The following is a 24,549-nucleotide window of genomic DNA, read 5'->3' as shown; positions in this document are numbered from 1 at the left end:
GAGATTAAACTCTATGTTTTTGTTGGTGTGGAGGCTGATGGGACTGATGTTGGAAAAGGTCGAAGAGTCCGGTTTGGTTTTGAAGCAGTTGGAGCTGTGAACAATGAAAACACATTGAAACAATCAGATACTGAATCAATAATGCAGAGAAATGAGATGCTGCTCTAGACAGAAAGATCATATTGACAGCATCCATCACATACACAAGAAATACGCAGCATTAAATATGTTAATGAAGTAAATGATTAAGAATATTGAAGTGAGTTTGTTCTGTTAATCACAAGAAATTATTGTTATTTGATTGTTGATAACAGAAGAGTAAGAAAATAACATCCACAGGTTGGTTTTCTGACATTAAACATAAAAGCACAAATGTCTGAGAAGGTTTTTAAAAATCGTACAAACTGATTGTTGTAAATTTAAAAACTAACATTATAAAGGCAACACATTTTACATCCGATTACTTTGTGACTCTAAAAATGAGTTTCATCTTTAGAAACATTTTAGAGTATGATGTCTTGAACATTAAGGAACCTGAGGAACCGTCCGTCTCTCTTTAATGATTTGTATGAGCAGATCGACAATCTGTGCGTAAATGTAAATGTAAATATCCACAAATACAAAAAACAGATTTGTAAACTCACAAAAATATTTTGCAAATATAAAACGGAGCTGAAAAATTAAAAAATATATCTGTGAATACATTAAATTAACTTAGAAATAAATAAAAAGCATTTGTGAACATCTTCTTAACATTTACAACTTTCCAACAGGCATTTGTGAACTCAGTTTTTATTTGTGAATATCAGTTCCACGCGTGTGGATTTGCTTTTTACACACACAGAGATTTGAAACAAACTTTCCGCCTGCTGACGACGTCATTTTTATGCAGTCTATCTACGAGCTGTTTCTTGTTTGTTTTTTTAAATAATCAATCAGCGATAAGTAGCGTGCATTCATTGTTTTATGTTTACGTCATAAAATGAGTATTAGTGTGTGTTTATTTGTTCTATGTATATTATGTGTCACACACTTTCATATAGCTACATTTCTGTTTGAGTATGAAAATCACGAGGATGCTTGTGGGCAACGTTCAGCTCTCTAAAGCGGTGATTTGGCTGCTTCTTCAGTTAGCAGTTATCAGCAGGCCAACACGGAATCTGCAGATTTTTTTTACAGTTTTCAGCGGTGATCCAGAGTGAAAATCTGCGGATTGTTTTTTGCTTGTTATGTGATAGACAATATTCATTTAAGATAACAAAGATTGTTTTTGAGCAAAAATAAGCACACAATACATTAAAACAACCTAAGATTACCTCAAGCAGGCTGAGAGAAATATTTCGTAGATTTTAGTAGAACCATTGAATTTGAGATTTTATTTAATCACAACAGTTCAAAACAAAGTGTTAACGTTTGTTGGAAAACTCGACCAGCATAAAATGTAGGACACATGGCCACTAAAATGCGAGGTTCAATGTGGAGCAGAGGGAGCAAAAATTAATTTGCAAAAACATTAACCATTAATCATCTCCCAACAATTAACAATACAACACATAAACAAACAAATACATAAATAAATACCTGGTAAGGCTCTTGAAATATCTATCTGAAATATCCCACCAAATATCTTTTGAGAACGTCTAAAAACGGCAAAGGCAAAAAACATGACACTCAAACATAAAACTTACAAGCAGCATCTCTATTGGTTTAAAATCTGCGGAAAATCTGTGGAGGTGTCGTTGGAATTCTTCGGGTGCAGATTCCGTGTGGGCCTGTTTTCAGGCTCCCTCCCAAATGTGTAGTGGTAGTTTATTCCGAAGAAGAGGAGCTCAGTGGCCAAAGGTTCTACCACCAAAAGATTTATTTGTTAAATTGAGGACCAGTGAAGTAACTGGTGCCAAGAGAACATAAAGGATGTAACGGAGTAATAAGGCTGGAAAAGAACAAAGGAGCAAGGAGCTAGGCCTTTGTCTTCATTGAAAAAGATATCAAAAGAGCCGGGCTGCACACAAGATGATGTAAACTGGGGGTTCCCAGACCCCGGTCCACAGACCAGAACATTTATTTGGAAAAAAGCTGAATAATGATAATATAACTTTGTAGTTATATTATGGCTTTGTTGGCTCCCCAACTCTGCACTAGCGCCTCATGAAAGCAAAGCACTATTACTACTACTACTACTACTAATACTACTACTACAGCTAGTACTATTACTACTACTGTTACATTTTAACTACTACTGTATTTTAAAGCAACTGACATTTTAATCTTATTTTCTACCAGACTTTCCTCCAGGACTAATATTTTACATCCACGGATGTATGTAATATTTTATGGCGTGGAGGTTACGTTTTTTTTTAAAATTATTATTATTATGTGTCTCGACTGTTATGCTGTGATTGTTTGTTGTTCTGTTATGAGCATACGGAGGTAAATTCCTAACAACTAAGTTGTATGGCAATAAAGTATTGAATCTAGGGCTGCTCTCTCTCAACTAGAATCTCTCTCTCTGGTTTGCTCTTTCTCCATAAGGAATCACAGAGCTCAGTACAGCAGGGAGAAGGGAGCGACCACCCTACACCCATCCAACCACTTCAAGGAATGTCAAGCCAGCAGGTGGGTGCTTTATATTTGCTATTTATTTATAGCTATGGATTAATTATGATGTCAGTAACATAATTTTGTAAAACATGTTTGGTGAAAAAACTCTTGTCCCTCCCCATAAGGCGTAGCTGTATTATTAATGTAATTCAGCCAACTGTGGGCACCATGACGTGCAAAACACATTTCATGAAACACAAAATGTAGGAAGAACAACTGTGATTGGACAGAACCGAAGCCACAACACAATGATTGTTCTAGATAAGCATCAACTGTTGTGTCTACTTGTTCCTTTTTGTTGTTGTGTTTTGCCACTGTAGCCAGGTCACATGGAATAGATTATGAAGTGAATGTAAAATTTGTACAGCAATGTTTCATGAATATACTCTGATATTGTCACTCCTCATTGGGAACCACAGAGCTCAGCACAGCAGGGAGAGGGGAGCGACCCCACTGACCCCCCACCCCTCAGGGAATGCCAAGCCATCAGATGGGTGCTTTTGTTCTGTGGCCAATTCAATTGAGAAAATAAATACTTTGTTGACAATAAATAGTAGGACTATTAAAGAGGTAAAGTTGAAAAATGCTGACAAGCCACCTAGGGTTTATCCCTGGGATATGGGGACTGCATTGCCTGTGGGTCATCCTGTGGGTATTAGGGATGTGCAGAGAGCCCAGTATTTGCATTTGTATCTGTATTTGTTTAGGCAGCAAAATTATTTGCATTTGTATTTGAATAAAAGTGGAAAGAGGCTTAAAAATCCAGTTTTTGTTTTTATTATGTTTTTGATTTTAGAAAATTAAAGTGTCAGTAGGTCCAGGAGAGATGTGCTTCCTGCAGGTGGATGTGACTCCCCTCGTTGAGACCTGCTGATAGACGTAACAGTGGAGCAGAGGAGAGAGACTGAGATAGAGATGTGATTGACCTGCATGCTGGTATTTGACTTTTTTTTTTCTTTTCTTCCCGAAAACAAATAATTTTTAAAATATTTGTATGAAACAAGTATTCGTAAGAAACCCACTATTTGTGCTTTGCCAAATGATGTATTTGTATTTGGGCACACCCCTGGTGGGTTTGTAATGTTTCACCACATCAGTCATCCTGAAGTCTTCCTCATGGGCAAAGAAAACCTTCTCCCACCAGCAGAGCTGCTAAATGGCTCTGCTCATCCTGGGCCAGGTCCTGTTGATCAGTGAGCTACAACACGTCAAACACTTGGTCTTCTTCTATCCCATCACTAGAATCTATCAACCCCACTTGCACCACACCATCAGCACCAGGCTTCAGGCTGATGTCACCTGCTTCATCAATGTCGATTTCATCCATCCAGCTTCTGATTGTGTCCTATGATGTCCTCCTCCCACATTCTCTTTAAGTTGCAAATGACTGTATCCTCTCAAATGCCCCTATATTGCAACACCTACGGTAAAAAGTGCGCATCTCCTTTGTGTTCATGTCAACAGCAACAGTGAACACAACAGCTGTGAGGGCAATGCCAGAGCTTCGGATCCTGGGCTGCCTCTGCTTCAGCCCTGAGGAACAACTGTGATTGGACAGAACCGAAGCCACAACACAATGATTGTTCTAGATAAGCATCAACTGTTGTCCCTACCTGTTCCTTTTTGTTGTTGTATTTTGCACCTCAGAGCCACCGTAGCCAGCTCACATGGAATAGATCATGAAGTGAATGTAAAATATGTACAGCATTAATGAATATACTCTGATATTGTCACTCCTCATAAGGAAACACGGAGCTCAGCACAGCAGGGAGAGGGGAGCGACACCACTGAACTCCGACCCCTCAAAGAATACCAAGCCATCAGGTGGGTGCTTTATATTTGTTATTTATTTACAGCTATGGATTAATTATGATATCATTGACATAATTTTGTAAAACACATACAATTCTACTATTGATATTCTATTCTAACTCTTAGATACTCACATAATAACCATGTGGTTAAATTAGGGGATGGTTATGGTCATGGTTTTGAAAAATTAACTTGGCTTTTGTCCAATCATAAACAAGAATTGTTGTCCCTACCTTTTCCTTTTTGTTGTTGTGTTTTGCACCGTAACCAGCTCATGTGGAATAGATTATAATATAGATTATAATGTGAATGTAAAATAGGTACAGCATTAATGTTTCGTGAATATATTCCAATCTTGTCCCTCCCCATAAGGAACCACAGAGCTTAGCACAGCAGGGAGAGAGAGAGACGCCACTTACCCCCCCACCCCTCAGGGAACACCAAGCCATCAGGTGGGTGCTTTTGTTCTGTGGCCAATTCAATTAGGGAAATAAATAGTTTGTTGAAAATAAATAGTAGGACTATTAAAGAGGTAAAAATGTAAAATGCTGACAAGCCACCTAGGGTTTATCCCTGGGATATGGCAGCCGCATTGCCTGTGGGTATGCAATGTTTCACCACATCAGTCATCCTGAAGTCTTCCTCATGGGCAAAGAAAACCTTCTCCCACCAGCAGAGCTGCTAAATGGCTCTGCTCATCCTGGGCCAGGTCCTGTTGATCAGTGAGCTACAACATGTCAAACACTTGGTCTTCTTCTATCCCATCACTGGAATCTATCAACCCCACTTGCACCACACCATCAGCACCAGGTTTCAGGCTGATGTCGCCTGCTTCATGGATGTTCATTTCATCCACCTGAAATAGTCTGCCCAGCTTCTGGTTGTGTCCTATGGAGACAGGGAAATCATGTAGGTTACGAATGTGAATGGGAACTCGACCTCATCTCACCACTGATATTGTTTGATCTGCTGAAACAGAACTTGGCTCCTGGAGTGCCTCAAACAGGCCGTAGTAGTCAAGTCCTCTCATTCTGGCTTTGGCACGTTCCCAGACTACCACTTCACTCCAGGCTGGTACACTAACTCAGTGGCGGTGGTCTGGACAGATGTAACCTAGAAAAACATCTTCTAAGGTCACTGTAGACCTGTGGCACACTGAAACTTAGGATTCAGGCAAGAGAAAGACACTGGCCCATCGGGGTTCACAACACAGCATCTCAGCAAGCTTATACCACATCCGTGCCTATGATGAGGGGGTTAGACAAAAACTCATCCTCCACAATAAAAGCTCTTCGCTGGCTAATTTTGTGGCCCTCAATTTCAAAATCCATAGTGACATAGTCCAGACAGGGGATATGGGGGCCATTGGCAGCTTTAACCTTAATTATTGAGGAAGTTCTTTCACAGCATACTCAGGGACACTGCCGCTGAAAGTAGGGGGCCAAGGAGCCGTTGACCCCCTCACTTTACCCTCCTCCCACATTCTTTTTGAGTCGCAAATCACTGTATCCCCTCAAATGCTCCTATATTGCAACACTTATGGTAAAAAGTGTGGATCTCCTTTGTATTCATATCAACAGTAGCTGTGAACACAAAGGCTGTGAGGGCAGTGCCAAAGCTTTGGGTCCTGGGCTGCCACTGCTTCACCCCCGAACGGTTTGAGCATAGCTCTGCATATTCAGCCCGGTCGCCAGAATAAAATGTTGGCATTGTATGTTTCTGCAAACCACAGAAACTTTGAATATCTACGTTTCAACACGTGTAATACGTAGCATATTAACATTTCAACAATACGTATCATATCAACTTTCAACAAAATATATCATATCAATATTTCTAAAGTGAAGTAGTTCACATGCGATCTATATGAGCTGACTTTCCTATAGGGAGGAGGAGGGGTTGATGGATGATTTGAAGGCAGAAAGTTGGAAATCAGCAGAGAGCATGGTTCAAGGCCACCTCGTAACCACTGCCCGCTTCCCATTTCAACCGACAAAAGCAGGTGTTTTTAGTGCGATATCAGGACATTGATTTCATTTTTTATTTTATTTTAACCCAAACCATGATCTATGCCTAACCAAGTGGTCTTTGTGCCTAAACCTAACCAGACCTTAACCACAGCGTTGTCACACCATAAAACATCATTATTCAACAGGTAGAAATGTTAATATGCTATGTATTGTAGAAATGTTGAAATGATAAGTATTGTTGAAATGTTAATGTGCTATGTATTACACGTGTTGAAACGTAGATATTCAACTTTTCTGTGGTTTGCAGAAATGTTCAATGCCAACGTTTTGTTCTGGCGATTGGGTTGGCATATTTCTGCTCCTCAAAACTGGTATTTTAATGTAACAGAGTGGAACTTAACGTGGAGTGACAGGAGGAGCGGGAGAAATATGGTGCTGCACATAACAAGATGAAGACGGGGAGTGGATGTATTACAGACAGTAAAATTATTTTTTACAGTGTTTCAAGCTTTCCTCCACATTTCAGCCAACAGATTGGTCCATAATGAAAACTGCAGAGAGCACAAAAGCCTCAAGTTGCATGTCTTTAATTAGCAGAGATGTGCACACAGAGTCACAAACCAACTTCCATGTATTTTGCTTCTTTCACTTCTCTAGTATTTGGCATCTATTATATAATCTACTGAAATGTCCATCAGAATAGGCTGCAGCTATTAATGTGACTCAGGCAGGTCTGTGACGTGTTAGATTAATGTCTGAATCTTATATTAATGTCGTTCAGGTGTCACTGAATGTAATCCAGGATCTTGAAGAACACAGCTGCTGTGCATCAGATTGTTTCCTTTGACTTTCTTTTGCATGTTCTTCCTGTCTTTGCATTTTTTTTTACTGTTTTATCTCTTTCTTCCCCTTTTTATTCTTCTCTGTCACTCACCCACATGTGTGCTTTGTTTACTCTGTCTGTCTCTTCCCTCCTGCTGCTGTTATAGTATAATACTCTATAGAGTTTTCTTCCACAACAAACTGATCACTTCCTGTATTATTAATGTAATTCAGCCAACTGTGGGCACCATGACGTGCAAAACACATTTCAGGAACACAAAATGTAGGAAGAACAACTGTGATTGGACAGAACCGAAGCCACAATACAATGATTGTTCTAGATAAGCATCAACTGTTGTGGCTACCTGTTCCTTTTTGTTGTTGTGATTTGCACCTCAAGGCCACCGTAGCCAGCTCACATGGAATAGATTATGAAGTGAATGTTAAATATGTACAGCATTAATGTTTCATGAATTCATTTCATTTCATACTCTGATATTGTCACTCCTCATAAGGAAACACAGAGCTCAGCACAGTAGGGAGAGGGGAGCGATATCACTGAACCCCCACCCCTCAAAGAACACCAAGCCATGAGGTGGGTGCTTAGTTTGAGGTGGGGTTTTATATTTGTTATTTATTTACATCTATGGCTTAATTATGATGTCAGTGACATAGTTTTGTAAAACAAATACAATTCTACTATTAATATTCTATTCTAACTCATAGATACTCACATAATAACCGTGTGGTTAAATTAGGGGGCGATCATGGTCATGGTTTTGGAAAATTAACTTGGGTTTTGTCCAATCACAAACAAGAGTGGTTGTGTTGTTGTCCTCATTTGTTTATGTGTTTTTGGTTTTGTTGTTGTGTTTAGCACCTCAGAGCCACCATAACCAGCTCATGTAGGTTACGAATGTGAATGGGAACTTAACCTCGTCTTACTACTGACATTGTTCAATCTGCTGAAACAGAACTGGGCTCCTGGAGTGCCTCAAACAGGCCGTAGTAGTCAAGTCCTCTCATTCTGGCTTTGGCACGTTCCCAGACTACCACTTCACTCCAGGCTGGTACACTAACTCAGTGGCGGTGGTCTGGACAGATGTAACCCAGTAAACCATCTTCTGAGGTCACCGTAGACCTGTGGCACACTGAAACTTAGAGTTCTGGCAAGAGAGAGACACTGGCCCATTGGGGTTTCATAACAGCAAGCTGGATGAAAACCCATCCTCTACAATAAAATCTCCCCGCTAGTTAATTTTATGGCCCTCAATTTCAATATCCATAGTGACATAGTCCAGACAGGGGACATGGGGACCACTGGCAGCTTTAAGCTTAATCATTGAGGAAATTTTTTAACAGCATACTCAGGGACACTGGCGCCAGAAGTGGGGGGGCCAAGGGGCCTTTGACACACACACACAAACACACACACACACACACACACACACACACACAGACTTTTTGGCCCCCACACTTCTGAAATGAATCCAGTGCCCCTGTTCAGGGAAGTGCTTAGAAAAATTGCCATTAAGGTGGTTTATGAGCCAGTGTCTAGTGTCAGTTTAACACCACCTATTACCACCTCGACATGTGGGCATTGTCCAATAAAAGCTTAATCAGGTCCTTGTGAGGTTCTTCTGGCCTAACCATATCACCTGGGCCTTAGCAACAGGGGAGACTAGTATAAAGGTGATGTAGGCTGACTACTCTACAGAATCTAGCAATGTGAGATGCTTGTCTTCAACGTCTTCAAATGGACTTACCATCCGCAGACCACATGTTGGAGGCTGCAGAAACTTCTCGTCTGTGGTCTGGCTCACACTGCAGAACATAGCCAGCTTGTTGAGACATGCTTCTTGGTTTTTAGCTCTTTAAGGAGTTCTTGCTTTCAGTCCTTTAGCTGGTCTATCAGTTCATCCTTCATTTCTAGTTTCAGCTCAGCCTTCCAGTCAGCTTTCTGTGGATGAGAGTGATAGTTGTTTGTCCCGCCCGCCACAGCCGTATATGTCAACTCCGACCACCGGTGTCCACATCTGTTCTCCTCTAAAATAAGAGCCACTTATTGAAGGGCATCAAATGTTCAAAGTCCCCATATTTGAGTTCTGAATCAGGACCCCCAAACTTTGGCATCCATGGTGCACCAGGAGAAAACAGGCATTATCATGTTTATGCTTAAAAGAAACAAACCCTTGGTTAACTCTGCTCAGGCACCTCAATACTTTGTTGAAAATACTTTAAAAAGTAAATAGTAGTTGTAAAATGCAATCAGCACCACCTAGGGTTTAAAAATAGCCCTAGGACTCTATTAAAAAGGTTGAGTATGTTCCTTTTTAAAATCAGGGGTGTGCATTGTTAAAACCACAACTTAAAATGTTTAAAAAGGTTTATCACCATAAAATAATAACCAGTAAAATGCAACTATAAAATGTCTAAAAGTCCTAAAATGTTCCTTAAGAGTAAAACATTAAAAAGTCCTCTGTTAAAAGTTCAATAATGTCAGTGTCTCTCAGTCTGTGGAACCAACAGTACAACAGGAACGCCAGCAGCTGACGTCCTCGGTGTGTGGTCCTTCCCCTTCCACATGGCTGCTCCTAGCTCCTCTCATCCTACCAGCCATGGCCCTCTCCCTTGCGCTCTGTCGTGCCTTAGGCTTTGCTAAGGGGAAACGTTCGGGCCTGAAAAATTAAGCCAATGTCAAAGTGCCAAAAACTACAGTTCCTAAAATGGCCACTTGAGGCTCCAAAAGCAAAGCAGAAATAAACGTGTTTACAGCCTGGTACAAAAAATTGTTTTGGTCTCTCTCTCTCTCTCTCTCTCTTTATATATATATATATATATATATATATATATTGGCACTTTGTCATAAGCTTGAGGGAGACTACGTCTTTCATTAAGAGAAAATGACTTTTTCTTTTTCTTTTTCCCATCATGACTTCAATTTGTACACAGCCTCCCAGCCTGAGGCAGACAGGTTGTGCGTTGTGAGTTTAGGCTGTGGGGGTGGGGGCTGCAGGGGCTCCGCAGCGAGAAAGTTGAACTAGAATCAACTTCTGGACGCTGTACAACTCTGCCATGAGGGAAGACAAAAACATTACTAGGAAGAGGGGAGGACATTGCTTTTTGTTTGATAACATTAAAAGTAAAGTTAGGCTTTGCTGACAGCTTCCCAACTCATTTTAAAAAAGATGACAGCGAGAGAGAGCAGCAGTGGTCGAGTGAGCTACAGAGCGGATGAGGAGAGTGAGCAGTGGCTGCAAGAAAGCCGGTGAATAAGAGGAAGAAAACATTATTTTCTGATTGTTTCACGGCGGATACATATAAACATACCCACACCCCGCACCTCCACACTACCCTGAATTACCGTAGTTTAAAATGTTTTTTCCATATGTTTTCATGTATGAAAAGACCCAAAATGAATAAGTTGATTACTTGATTACAATAAGCAAATTTTTTAAACAGCATTTGTGTGGAATGATTCCCAAGCTTTTTGATCCATATAAGCGGTATATCACTGTAACTTATTACTATAAGCGGTTTCCACTGCATTTATTTATTTATTTGTTATGGATTTACAGCTATGGATTTATTATAATGTCAGTAACACGCAATGATACTATTAATATTATACTACTCTAATTCACAGATACTCACATAATAATACATAATAACCATGTGGTTAAGTTAGGAGATGATTGTGGTCATGTCTTGATATGATACTACAAATACAATGTATTATTATTATTATTATTGTTGTTGTTGTTGTTGTTGTTGTTGTTGTTGTTGTTGTTATTATTATTATTATTATTATTATTATTAATATTATTATTAATAATAATAATAATAATAATACAGATTATGATTTATTTTAATTGGCTATCTAACCTGCAAGTTGACCTCACCACTGCAGTTTTCACTGATGGACTTGGAGCTCATTTAATAAGCAAAGGAGCAACAACACAAATGTTTTTGTTGGTAAATAACAAGGAGACATTAGCAGGAAAGATAAAATATATTGTATTCTATATAGATCCTGCAGTTACACCAATAAAATTAAACTTTTTCTATATAGTATTTAAAACATATTAATTGAAGTTTTTCACAGAGCTGTAACAGAACACACAAGATACAAATGACAGAGAGCAGAAAAATAAAAATCAGGGAAAGGATCATGTGACACTAATTTCATGTTTTCTCACTAAATGTGTTTTCTATCATCACTCACTGTGTTAAATGCTTTTCAGGAGCAAAGAAGGCGACAGCAACCACCACCAGAGGTAAATCTATCAATCTATCAACAATTCCAGTTTCAGACCAAAAATATTGATACAAATCTCTACATCACTTGTGGATCCTCCTCTTTTCACTACTGTGAGGCTGACTGACATGTGATCAGTACAGAGTTCACTAGAGGTCGCTGCTCCATCACTTTTCACTCTGACATGCAAACAGTAGAGTTTAATCAGGAGGTTCTGACTTTGACTGTAGCTGCTCTATCAGCCCCGACTGAAAGTGAGTTTTACATACTAAGCAAATGTTTGATCTTGCTCTTGATCAAGGTTAATCAATCTTGCTGTTACTGCTGTGATTCCATAGTTGATGTCAGTTTCACCAAATTAATTTCATATATATAAATATTGTTGACTCAGGACTTGTTCTATAATGTGTTCCATGTGAGTTGACTGACTGAAGTTTTGTTTTTCTAACAGAATCAGCCCCTTATGCAGCAACATTGCAGCAACGAGTTTCTGGGAGAACTTCTTTCTGTCTGAGATTGTTTTTAACTTTCCTCTTGCTTGGCTCACACTCTGTTATTTACTCACCTTTTGTGACATATAATTACTCTATAAGATAGATGCATATTGATAATTGTATTTTATTGACTGCTTTTCATTTGTTGCAATACTAAAGAATAATTTAGATTCAGATCATTTTAACATGATACTATTTTGATTTTAATTTAAACATTAACTTTGATTGAATTTTATTTATTCAGTTTATATTTTCATGTTGCATGTTGACTGTTCATTTTGAGTTAATTTATGAATATATTTACATATTAATTTTAAACTTTTTGCATGTTTAATAATTGATTGATTCAACATGAGTCAAATTCTATAGATTTTTATGCCATTGATTAAGATCTGTGTTGTATCATGGATAATGGGACCAATATATGGTTTAAAAATAAAATGTGTTAATACTATTAAATCAGTGATATTTTAATTTCATCATAAAGCTTTCGGTGGTGATTACATTTCAGAGTTTTGATTCATGCATAGTTTGAGTTATACTGTGTCCACAGTGTTTTTTATTTACAGTCAGTCAAAACCAAATCAAGACAACTGATGAGCACAAAGAGCACTAACACATTAATATATAATTTGATTTTAAAAACATTAAAACAGTAATAATAATAATAATAATAATAATAATAATAATAACGGAGAAGAGGTGGGTGATTGTGAACTCATAAGGATGTTCATGATTAAAATTAATAATTTAATTTCTGAACAATATTTAACAAATATTCTTTTACATTTTTTAGAGTACAGTTATCAGGTTTCCATTCTTTCAGCAATTAAAATCCTGCTGATTTGACCTGTTACTCCATGACTGAACAAAACAATTTTAAAGAAACCAAAGCTGTAATTAAAAAAAACAAACAAAAATAAATTTGCAACAAATTAATGAACAGGATCTTAAACTGGTGGTCTGGGGCCACGGGAGGGTCCATGAGCAGCAGGGGCCAGTGTGCTCGTTATGGATCGTGCACTTTCACTTCATGCACGAGCTGATCCGTTTCCTCTGCAGAGGAGCATTTCTTCTTACTACTTGGCAAATGCGCCATTATAATAGTAATCCGCTAAGGTGCAAGCGCACCTGGCTTTTAAAGGGAATGGGAGATGACACTGATTGATTTATTGCATGTTACACCCAAAACACACCCATGATTAATGAGGAGACTATGGACAACCCCTTTTAATCATGCGTCTGGTGCTTCAACAGTTAAACAAGCAAAAGTAGATTTGGACACACCCTAAATGCACTTGCGCCATGCACTTCAGACCATGTGCTTTAGATCATTATATAGAGCCCTGTGTGTCTCAAATAAACTCTTACTGTTTGCAGATGTTTTATTTTTCCAGTTCACAATCTCATGTCTGCAAGCACTTCACTAGTGTGCACAAAACTATAATTAAATAAAATTATAATTACTGTTACTAGACCTCTGGCCTGTCCAGTTGTTATCACTAAAATATCAGAAAACAATTTACATTTACATTTTTCATTTAGCAGATGCTTTTATCCAAGCGACTTACATCTGAGACTGATACAACACCAGCAGGGATCTAGTCAGGAGAGAAGAACACGAATAAGTGCCATAAAGCTTAAGATTGAGTCCGATGAGGACCTAGATGCCAACAGGTAGTGCACCAAGGCAATGCATAGAGTGCATAAAAGCAGATTTTGTTTTTTTTGTTATTTTTTGGTTATTTCTCTACCTCCAGTCCATCAAGTGCAGAGATGTTTGTGCAAAAGCTGGGTCTTTAGTCTTTTCTTAAAGATTGAGAGGGACTCTGCAGATCAAACAGAGTCAGGTAACTCGTTCCACCACCAGGGAACTACAGAAGAGAAGAGTATAGCTGTCAACTTAGGGCTCTGTTGTGGTGTCGGTACCAGGTACCTTTCATTGGCAGACATAGTGAGCAGGAGGGAGTGTAGACCTGAATGATGGAGTTCAGGTAGGAGCCGTTTTAGTTGTTGTTCTGTAAGCAAGTGTCAGGGTTTTGAATTTGATGCGAGCAGCAACTGGGAGCCAGTGGAGGGATATGAACAGTGGGGTGACGTGCTGTTTTGGGCTGATTGAGGACCAGACATGCCACCGCGTTGTGGATCATCTGCAGTGGTTTGAATGTACATGCAGGGTAATGAGTGATATTACGAGAGCCTGTACCAGGAGTTGTGCTGCATGCTCAGACAGGTAGGGTCTGATCTTCCTGATGTTGTACAGGGCGAATCGACACGACCGAGCGACTGAGGCCACGTGAACCTTAAAGGTTAGCTGGTCATTGATCATGACACCCAAGTTCCGGGCAGACTTTGTGGGCATGAGTTGGGTTGATTCGAGCTGGATGCTGATGTTTTGTTGTATGGACGGACTGGCTGGGATGACAAGGAGCTCAGTCTTAGAGAGGTTAAGCTGAGGGTGGCGTTCTTTCATCCATACTGATATATCGGCAAGGCATGACGAAATCCAAGCCGAGACTGTGTGGTCTTCCAGCAGGAATGACAGGAAGAGCTGAGTGTTGTCAGCATAGCAATGGTATGAGAAACCATGGGAGTGGATGATTGTGCCAAGTGAGGTAGTATATAATGAGAAAAGAAGTGGACCAAACACTGACCCTTGACGAACCCCTGTGGATAAGTTGTGCAGTTTGGACACTTCTCCCCTCCAAGATACTCTACTCTGGCTTGCTTAAATGCAGTAGGGAAAACACCTGTTGTAAGTGAGGAGTTGATAATATGTGTGACTGCGGGGTTAAGTGTGGGGGAAGTGTTCTGTAGCAGATTGGATGGTATTGGGTCCAGTGGACAGGTAGTGGGATGAGAGTCCAGCAGAATTTTGGAGACTTCCTCCTCAGTCAGAGGGGAGAATGAGGACAGTGTGGCCCTGTTAGCTGGCAGCTATAGACTAAGTTGGTCAGGCTCAGAGAACTGGTTACTGATGGGAGAGATCTTGTCAGTAAAAAATGAGACAAACATGTCTGCAGTGAGCAGAGTGGAAGGCGGAGGAGGAGAGGGATTGAGGAGTGAGTTAAAAGCAGAGAACATTTTCCGTGCATCTGTGGCACCACAGATTTTGTTCTGATAGTAAGTGGTCTAAGCAGTTTTTAAACTGGAGGAGAATGACGCAAGGAGACTCTGATAGTCATTGAGGTCAGTAGACTCTCTGGATTTACGCCATTTTCTCTCTGCTGCTCTGAGTTCTGCCCTTTGCTTTTTGATGACTTCAGTAAGCCATGAACTAGGGTGGGTAGCAGGTTTGAAAGTTAGAGGGCAGAGGTTGTTAAGAGAGGAGGCTAGTGAGGAACATTCGAGGAGGCAGGGTAGCCAATACCTCATTGGAAAGTTGAGTCGGTGTGAGGGACCGGATGTTGTGGCGGAAAGAGATCTTTTGCGGAGGAGCATGAGGATATTCTGGTAAAGTGATCGTGAATTGAATAAAGAAGTGGTCAGACAGATGTAGGGGGTGACAAACAAATTAGCCGTGGAGCAGTTCCGAGTAAAAATCAGATCAAGAGTATTGCCTGCTTTGTGTGTGGGAGGGATGGAGACCTGTTTGAGGTCAAATGAAGGCAGAAGTGATAGGAAGTCAGCTGCTTGGATTTTGTCAGTATGGATATTCATGTCTCCCATGACAATCAGTGGTGTGTCGTCATCAGGCAATTGTCTAAGAAGAACACAATATCTAGGCTGTTACCGTGGTTACTGCTATATTTTAGGTTTGATGTCATTCCTGTTTTATTTTCAGTTATCTGTCAGCTATAAGAGCCATCCTCCAGTCTCCACGTGTGAAGACAACATCTACTAGAGCCTGGATCCAGCCGGCAGGGATCCGGACCAAACCTACTCTGCACTCACAGCAAACACATGATAATGTTTGGATTTGGATCTGGATTCTGTACTGTGCAGGTTAACATGTGCTGCAAGGTTCCAGTTTGTTCCACTTTCTTCTTTTTTTTGTTTAATCGGCAGATTTTATCTATAAACATGCTATTTTTCACCTCTACGCTGATGATACACAACTGATCATGTTTCTGAGAATGTTCAACAACTTTCTTGCTTATTCTGAAATGTTCATTCTGTCTGAGAAATGTAGATGTTGTTTGATATTGTTCTTCTACACTTTGAGCCAACTCTGTCTCCTAGAAATTACATTCATATTTGACTAAACTACAACAGCACATGTTTTGTTAGAAACGTAACACTGCTGAATCACATTTTCTCTCAAGATGATGAGAAAATGTAATTAATGTATTTAAGTTGCAAAAATGTTGATACTGAACTTATGAGTGAAATGATCAGAGACATGGTTGTTGTTTTTTTTTTTTTCAGCAAAATATCTGATGTTGCAGTAAAATCTCTGTTGGTAGAAACTCCAGCAGTATGAAAGTGTTTGTGGTTGTGTTCAGACTCTGGCAGCACTTGGTTCAGGTCAGAGAAAGATCCTGGTCTCTGTTTAATACAGAAAAAAGTCTGCAGTAACTTGAAGCTCAACATGTTTATGAACATTTAAGCCAGAGCAGCATCTTTCACTAACCTGAACCAAACCTGAACACACACAGGACTCAGGATGTGAACCCGGGTCTCTGCTGTCAGAGTCCTGCATCTTGTAGCCCCCCATCCACCCCGACCTCCTCCCTCCCACTGCAGAGACACATAGAAATGTAGCTTCATTCATTACTGTGATCATCATCCAGGCAGAGATTATGTTTAATAACACGTCAACACACAAAATTAGAAAAAAGTGCTTCATGTGGCCAACCAACCCTGAACATAAATAAGTGTCTCAGTGTCTGCGTTTGGTTGAAAACAGCTAAACAGTTCTTTGCTCATTCAGGCTACTCCAAAGAAACTGATTTGACTGGTCACCAATGGTTGTTAGTCACATAATCACAGACAAACAACAGATCAAACTGTAAAACTACAGCAGCTCAGCAACAGTCCCACTGAAAGCTGTCTTGATGTAAGGAATTAAAGGACCAATGTTTAGGATTTAGTGACATCTAGTGTTGAGGTTGCAGATTGCAACCAACTGAATGCTGCTTGCCCTAACCCCTCCTCTTCATGCATGTAGGAGAACCTAAGGTGGCTGTGTAACTCACGAAAAATGCGAATGACCCTCTCTAGAGCCAATGTTTGGTTTGTCCATTCTGGGCTACTGTAGAAACATGGCGGTGCAACATGGCTCCCTCTGTAGATGTAAAGGGCTTGTTCTAAGCTAACAAAAACACAGCAACAATTGATTATACACTAATTAAAACATACTTATTGGGGGTTTGCCCATTTGCCCGAGTACAAATACATTATTTGGCAAAACACAAATAGTGGGTTGTTTTTTTTTTTTGTTTTTTGGTTTTTTTTTTTACAAATATTTGTTTCATACAAATATTTTAAAAATTATTTGTTTTCTGGAAGAAAGAAAGAAAAAAAACATGTCAAGTACCAGCGCGCAGGTCAGTTACATCGCCATCTCAGACTCTCCTCTGCTCCGCTGTTACGTCTATCAGCAGGTCTCAACGAGGTGAGTCACATCCATCTGCTACACAATGCATATTTCCTTATTTGGACTTGGGGGTGTTCTCCAGAGATAAAGCTGAGCTACTGACACATGCAAAGTGCCAGTAGCCATAACCTGTTGTTCCCCTTCTCCTTTCCACAAAGTTAGGTTGTAAAAAATAGGCAATAAATGAAAAGTGCAAAGCAAGAATCGCTGCACGTTACACGGTGTGCTGTCTGTGTTATGGGTGTATAAATAGGTAGAGGTCTGTCTGCAATGAGGTGATGAGTAAAGCTTTAACTCAGTAGTCAGCGCAGTCGTCTATGATCTTGGAGACTCTAGTTTGAGACCCGGTGTGGGGACCTCCTTCATAAGGTAGGTTATTCATGAACACTTATTGTAACACTTTAATTTTCTAAAATAAAAAGCATAATAAAAGCAAAAATAGGAATTTTAAGCCACTTTTATTTGAATACAAATACAAATACAATTTTTTTTTTCTGCTTCACCAAATACAGATACAAATACAAATCCTGGGCCCTCTGCACATCTCTAATAGTTAAGTATATTATATTCCATTTCTGCTGATAGATCCCCCTAAATCTTGCACACTGGTCCTTTAAAATAAACCATGGGTTTTGGTGATGAATTGTGAATTGTTTTATATATTATTCCCTTCTTTCTAGCTGAAGTGTCAAGACTATTTTTATCCTACACCAGCACCAGGTCAAGGCACCTGAGATGTGGCCATAGCAGCACCAGTGTAATAACTTGCATACACAGTTTGTTGTCTTGTTCAAAAAGACTCAACTTTTGTACTGAGAAGGTTGAAAAGGAGCATCTCCACAGGGCAGGGTTGGGTGAGAGGCGTTTGTGCTTTCAAGGTATGTCATCTGATTGTGTGATTTTTTCTACTTTATTTCACAGTTTCTAGTGTGCGTGTTCATGTGTATGTGCACCAGCCGGAAGTTTCACCACATTTCCCCACTGGAGGAAAACAGCTTTGAGATTTTCAAACTGGGATGTAGTAAAGGCATTTTTTATCTAGTGTTCTGTTTGGCTTGGGCTTTAAGATTAAACAATTAATTAATGAGCTAGCCCAAGTACACATAAACATTAGATCAGTACAATATGTTTAACTTAAGTACTGCTGCTAACAAGTTGTAAATTCTTTCATCCGTAACTGCAAATATCAGTACATACAAGCGAACACTCACACCAAACCATAAACTATGCCTATGCAGTTGGAAACTCTCAGGGCAGAGAAATAAAAAAAACAAACATATTTTTTATGTTCATAGTTATATTAATTATTATTAAAATTATTTTTCTGATAACTTTTTTTTTTCTTTTTCTTTTTTTGACATTATTTCTCAGCTGACCTACAAAACTCACAGGACTTCACAGAGTTCATTTTTTCATCTTTTCCTAAGTTGAGAGATGCAAGGTGATTTGAGTTAATGAGGATATCTGCAAACACATGGAGTCGTCAGCTGACTCCTCTCCCTCACCCAAATGAGGGTGACACCGTCCAGTATCTGAAAGACACAAATCTCCTCATCCACCATGCAACTATTTACATCCGTCCCCTTCAATGCAGTGTGAGTGTGGAACAGGTAATGCTGGATTTCTCAATTTATGCAGTTATAATAACCTTTATCAGTGTAGAGCTGTAATGGTTTCTGCCCTACAGATAACCGATACCCCCTTCTGGAGTAGATAAGGCACCGACAGATGGCTGTCCTCTACCTCTGACCCAGGTATCAAATGTAGTTCCCAAAATCTACTACTCTCTACTTCACCAGCTGTCGTCGAACCACTACTAATGGGCCTATATAGTCAAGTACGTCCTGACAGCCTGGGTCCTAACGCATTGTGTAGGTGCAATAGGTGTTGGAGTTTTGAAAGTACTCCAGGATGGTCTACTAACAGGACATCACTGGAGGAGGCCCACTCTGTCGGTCGAGGGCACTCACCCGGTTTTATAGGGCAGCCTCGGAGCCCTAGCCCTAACAGTTAGCCAATTAGACTCCTAATTATAAACCCTCAACCTAATATTGTATTGAAATCCTACCTTTAACACATGTACAACTGTATATTAGCATTAGTCACTGAACCTGAACCATTATTATACTATCATTTAAAACACAGCACTAATTTTTAACTAAACAGGAGTTAATAATTTTTTAATCTAATCAATTTCAAAAACTACTGTCAGCCTATCCCAAGGAGGCGTCAGAGAACCTCAGAGATGTGCACAAGTCAGGAACTTTGGTTGGAGTGTATAAAAATACAAACCAGTTTTATTTGGTTTTACAAAGCAAGCAATCTAAAACTACAAAGAGAAGAGAGTCTTTAAGAGAAAGAAATAAAGAAAAAGCCTCGTCCTCTTCTCCCAAGGAATCCAGGAACCCCGCTCCTCCTGCACGACTCTAGGCTTTACGTTTTATATCTCTACAACATCCTCATTTTAATATTACCACATAGCATCTATCTACAAAACATCCAACAAGTTCAAACTGATGTTACCATGACTTTGCAGAAAATAGTGAGCTTTACCTCATCTGTCACTTACATCAGAGGACAAGGAACTTTTGAACTTCTTCTTCTTCTTCACTTTTTTTGAGGTTGTTATCGAAGGATTTCTGCAAGATGCATGAACACAGCTCCTGTATTGCCTCAGAATTTCAGGTGGAAGCCTAAGTTCAGTTCCAGTTTAGTTCACGCTGCACAAGTTGTGCAAATTCCTCAGAAACTGGTGCAACACATGAAGTTATGTTAATTTGTCTCCAATTTTAATTAAATAAAATTGTTAAAAGTAGACCTGAATAGAGCTTGTCTTGGCCACATATAGTGGAACTTTCAACAGAGCACTAAATTATCAATCAGATTAAATTTTTTACAATTTTCACAATTACGTTAAACTTCCACGGTGCTTTCATAAGAAAAATAACAACACAGAAACATATGTGTGCTTAATGGAACGTTTTTAAGATATATGATATAAACAGATGCCAAATTCTGTGGCCCAGTCATGTTAATGTTTTCAGCCCCTTTAATCCTTTCTCTTTCCAGCGCTTCCCCTACTGTTTAAAAGAAGCACAGTTTCATGATGCATATGATCAGTTTATTATTTCAAGAATTTTCAGCTGTTTAAGAAGTGTTATGTAAATGTGCAAATTTGTGTTATTTCTCTATACATCTAGGAAAGGAATGATAGACCATTTAATACTCACCTTGGGCCCCAGACTCCATGTCTTCTTTGTGGAGAGGAATTTCACAGATAAGACAACACAATAAGTCCTGTGCAAGTTACTGCTCCAAATTTGAAAATAGTCATTATGGTGATCCTTTATCAGCTAATCGGTTTTATTTTCTCAACAGTTATTAATGGTAATCTATTCAGGACAGATGTAGTCATTAAATGTGATAGTATGCCTAAGTTTTATATGAACAAAAGGTTAGTTCATTTGTTAAATGCAGCTGTTCTATTTTCATTACATTCGATGGGAAGAGTAATATTCTATAGATTGTATAATATTCCAGTCCACAAGAACGGGCCTTTGAAGAGAGCTTGAATTATTTCCTATTTTAAGAAAGTAAGTTTGAGAACCACTGAGTTAGTGGTATTATAGCCAATTTAATATTAAACGTTACTGAGAGAAATTTATTTTCAACTGGTTTGTTTTAACCTTTTAACTCTTTATTACAGATGCTATTCTCTAAACTATGATCAGACACTGGTATGAGTTAAATGACCTTTAAAGAATATCTAAATAATTGCATTTAAATTATTTAATAAAAAATATCTAATTATTAATTATATAAACAAATAATAATTTAAATAATAATAAATGATAATAATTAAAAAATCATTTTATATTTACACATAGTTACCAATAACTTAAAACATAAACCTGTTACATGTTAGCATTGACAGGATTTTTACATAAGAAGGAGACCTAACTTCCCTTTGTGATGTAATGTCAAGTTCTTCAGAACAGTGGTGATGAGGAATTACTTTCCCTGGCTGACTTCTAGTTCCCCTTTCAGGGTTAATCACAATGAGAACAACATGTGACAATTGATCTAATATGTCCCAGGTTTAAGTAAAGCTTGGCAACAAACTGCAGTATATTTGCAGCAAACTACAGCTCAGAAACACACTTGGGTTGAGCTGAGATAACCAATATAACCACTCTGTCTTTTGGGGCTCAGCAGCAAACATATCTTAATCTATTTGGCTACATATATGAATACATTTCAATTATTATGTGCTTTAGATAGAAGGCTATTATAAATTATGAAATGCAAGTGGAATAAAGAACGTGTAGGTACAGACCAGCCCAGACTGACGTTAGCATTCACTGATGTGTAGTTCAAGAGTAAACAGTAATAATCTTTAAACTAGACTTGCAAGCAGCAGTGAAAATAATGTTTAAAAAATAGTAATTCAAACTTCCAACTGGTGAGAACACTACCTGAAAATGCTCTCTTGTGCCTGCCAGGTGCTTGCTAGGATTATACCAGTTTAATGTTAGCAAAAATTAACATTAATTGGGAAACCAGATGCACAAATGTAATTCTATTTTCTCAGTATGATGTTACTAACGTTTTGGTTTGATTCTGAAAGGAGGATAAATAATGATTATATGATACTGATGGTTGCATGTGGCTTCTGTTCTTCCATTACTGTGGAAGTGAAAATGAAAATACCGTATTTTACCATCAAATCTTACAGTAGCCTACTATTAATGTCTGTTCTTGGTTTTGGCTCCAAAAAGCATCAAAATTTACAGTATTTTACTGTATTTAGAGAGAGCAGTACCTTACTGTTAGAATTTGGCTGTATTTTTACAGCAATTTATTACAGTGTATATTTTCTTTTACAAAGTTGGTGTTTATTTTTGATGGATTGGAGAGTTGTTTTTCTTTTGGAAGCAACTGCCAGCTCTTATAGAGAATAAAAATACATTCACACAAAGTGTCACTTGTGTCTTTGAGTAACTTAAAATTAACTAATACAAACTTTCTTACACTTGGAAAGTGCATGTTAATGTGATTTATGAGCTAAAATCATCCAAACAAAGCTGGAACAGCTGTCTTTTTGAGTCTGTTAGCAATAAAAACATTTGAATCAGACTGACAAGTCCTGCTTTAAAATAAGGCCATTTTGTGGAAAATGAGGTGTTCTGAGAATAGACCTCAGATGGCTGATGCACAGCAATTATATCAGAATACTTAAAAAGTAAAAAACAATTCTAATTTAACACTGGACAACCAGTTGATCACTTGAAATCTTCAGCAAAGTTTGAAATTTAATGTGACTCATGCAAGGACTGTAAATCAGTCTGTATTTATCTATAAACTAATTTGGGTAATTCTTACAGTATCTGTTGTCCACAGCGGATTTATTTTGTATGACAAACTTGTCTTTCAGTTTATTAAATCACTGCAGCATCTGTTGGCAGCAGAACAGTTGCTAATAATAATAATAATAATAATAATGATAATAATAATAATAATAATAATAATTGAATTTTATTGCACTTATCAAAACAAGGTTACAAAGTGCTTCACATAATCACACAAAAACACACAAAAGAATAAAAGAGCTAAACGAACAACATAAAGGAGCCAGATAGAAGACCCTTGCTCAAGGATCTCACAGTGCAAGCAGGGTCGTACAGGGATAAAAGAGCTGAGATATAATGAGGAGTCAGACCATTAAGTTCTTTGAAAGTGTTAAATAGAACTTTGAAATGTGCCAGCTGTAGCTGAAGCTCTGCCCACACACACCAAAAACAATCTGGTCCAACCAAATCATCTCAAAACAAAAAGAAAATTATATCAAATATTGGAACGAAACCACAAAATCACAAAGTAAATTAGAATTGTATTTGACCCTAAATAGAGAGCACATGGTGGCTGAGTACCTGACCACCGTGACTGAAAGAAAACTGAGAAAAACGCTGACAACGTAGAGACTGAGTGGACACAGCCTGGCCATAGAAACAGGCTGTCACAGGCAGAACAGGCTCCTCAGGGAGGCCAGGCTGTGTTCATAAAGGAGAAGTTGAGACAGAATCTCACTTCCTATTATACTGTGACAAATATAAGGATTTGAGAGAAGTTTTCTTTGGAAAAAATAAATCATATATATCCTGAATTTATCCACCTCCCTGATCTTCAGAAACTGCCCTATTTATGTGGGGAGAAAAGTCAATGTACAGTAATAGCTGCAAAATATATTAAATCTCGTCATAATCTGAGAGAAATAGTGTGATTACATCCGTAAAAATGCCTTTTATTATATTGTATTTAATATTATTGTTTGTATTTATATATTATTGTATAATTATTAATCATCTGTCAATGTTTGTAATTTTCTGTACTGCTTTGGCGATGTAGGTTTTTAATCTGTCATGCCGATAAAGCTTATTTGAATTTGAATTTGAAATCAATTCTAAAACATACTAGAGATCAGATAGTAACAACGGCAGATGCCACTGAGCATGTGCAGGAACGATGACAGGACTTTGCACTGAAGTTCTTTGAGAAATTTTCAATGTAGCACAAAGTCAAGACGTTGTGATATGTAGCTGTTTGTACACACAATAATATTGTTGGAAAAGTGTAAAAGAAAAAGTATTTAGTTTGTAGTTGCCCTTTAAAGTTGTAATGCCTCCATTTTTCCCTAACAATTTTTGTTTGTGTTGGACTTTGAGGTGCAAGTACAGTATATGGCTACTTCCTGGAGGTAATACGTGCCAGTCAGTCAGCAGCTACCACGTCTTGAAGCTAAAGAACCTTAAAGTGTTGCTGACGGCTGATAGCTGCTCCAACTGACTCCCATTCAAAAAGCCTCAACTTCTCTCTAGAAATACTAAGTCGGTCATTGTTTTCAAGGAGCCTTTATGGTCTGAATCTCTAAATTCAGACCCTCTAATAAGTGTGCTGGTGGTCATTTTGGGAATTATTGCTCTGTTAATAAGATTTGAAGACTTTGATGTAGCTTTGAATTCCAGTTTGGGAATTGTTTTGTTTGGTCATGTACCA

General features: G+C 38.5%; 1 protein-coding gene across 3 annotated transcripts; it reads left to right on the top strand.

Moving 5' to 3' along the window:
- The first annotated feature begins 3,503 nt into the window (after positions 1-3,503).
- LOC121896036 (protein transport protein SEC31-like) lies at positions 3,504-12,137 on the top strand. Of its 3 annotated transcripts, none has more exons than XM_042409667.1 (5): positions 3,504-3,537; positions 4,066-4,425; positions 4,795-4,865; positions 11,450-11,482; positions 11,915-12,137. In XM_042409667.1, the coding sequence occupies exons 2-5, from the start codon at positions 4,299-4,301 to the stop codon at positions 11,975-11,977; spliced, it is 294 nt and encodes a 97-aa protein (XP_042265601.1). In that variant the 5' UTR covers positions 3,504-3,537; positions 4,066-4,298; the 3' UTR covers positions 11,978-12,137. The 3 variants fall into 3 exon arrangements, with proteins under 3 accessions (XP_042265601.1, XP_042265598.1, XP_042265599.1); XM_042409664.1 differs by having other exon boundaries at positions 4,786-4,865; XM_042409665.1 differs by lacking the exon at positions 3,504-3,537 and adding an exon at positions 3,707-3,794 and having other exon boundaries at positions 4,786-4,865.
- The last annotated feature ends 12,412 nt before the right edge of the window (positions 12,138-24,549 follow it).

The sequence above is a fragment of the Thunnus maccoyii genome, chromosome 4 (genome assembly GCF_910596095.1).
Source record: "Thunnus maccoyii chromosome 4, fThuMac1.1, whole genome shotgun sequence".
Classification (NCBI taxonomy): domain Eukaryota; kingdom Metazoa; phylum Chordata; class Actinopteri; order Scombriformes; family Scombridae; genus Thunnus; species Thunnus maccoyii.
Note: the sequence above shows the minus strand (reverse complement) of the source record. Positions and strands in the feature narration are given on the sequence as shown.

Bases quoted from the DNA above. Each gene is read 5' to 3' on its own strand.
- LOC121896036 (XM_042409664.1), top strand. From the start codon at position 4,299: ATGTACAGCATTAATGAATATACTCTGATATTGTCACTCCTCATAAGG. The intron at 4,866-11,449 runs GTGGGTGCTTTT...AATGCTTTTCAG, and splicing joins AGGGAACACCAAGCCATCAG to GAGCAAAGAAGGCGACAGCA. The intron at 11,483-11,914 runs GTAAATCTATCA...TTTTTCTAACAG, and splicing joins GACAGCAACCACCACCAGAG to AATCAGCCCCTTATGCAGCA.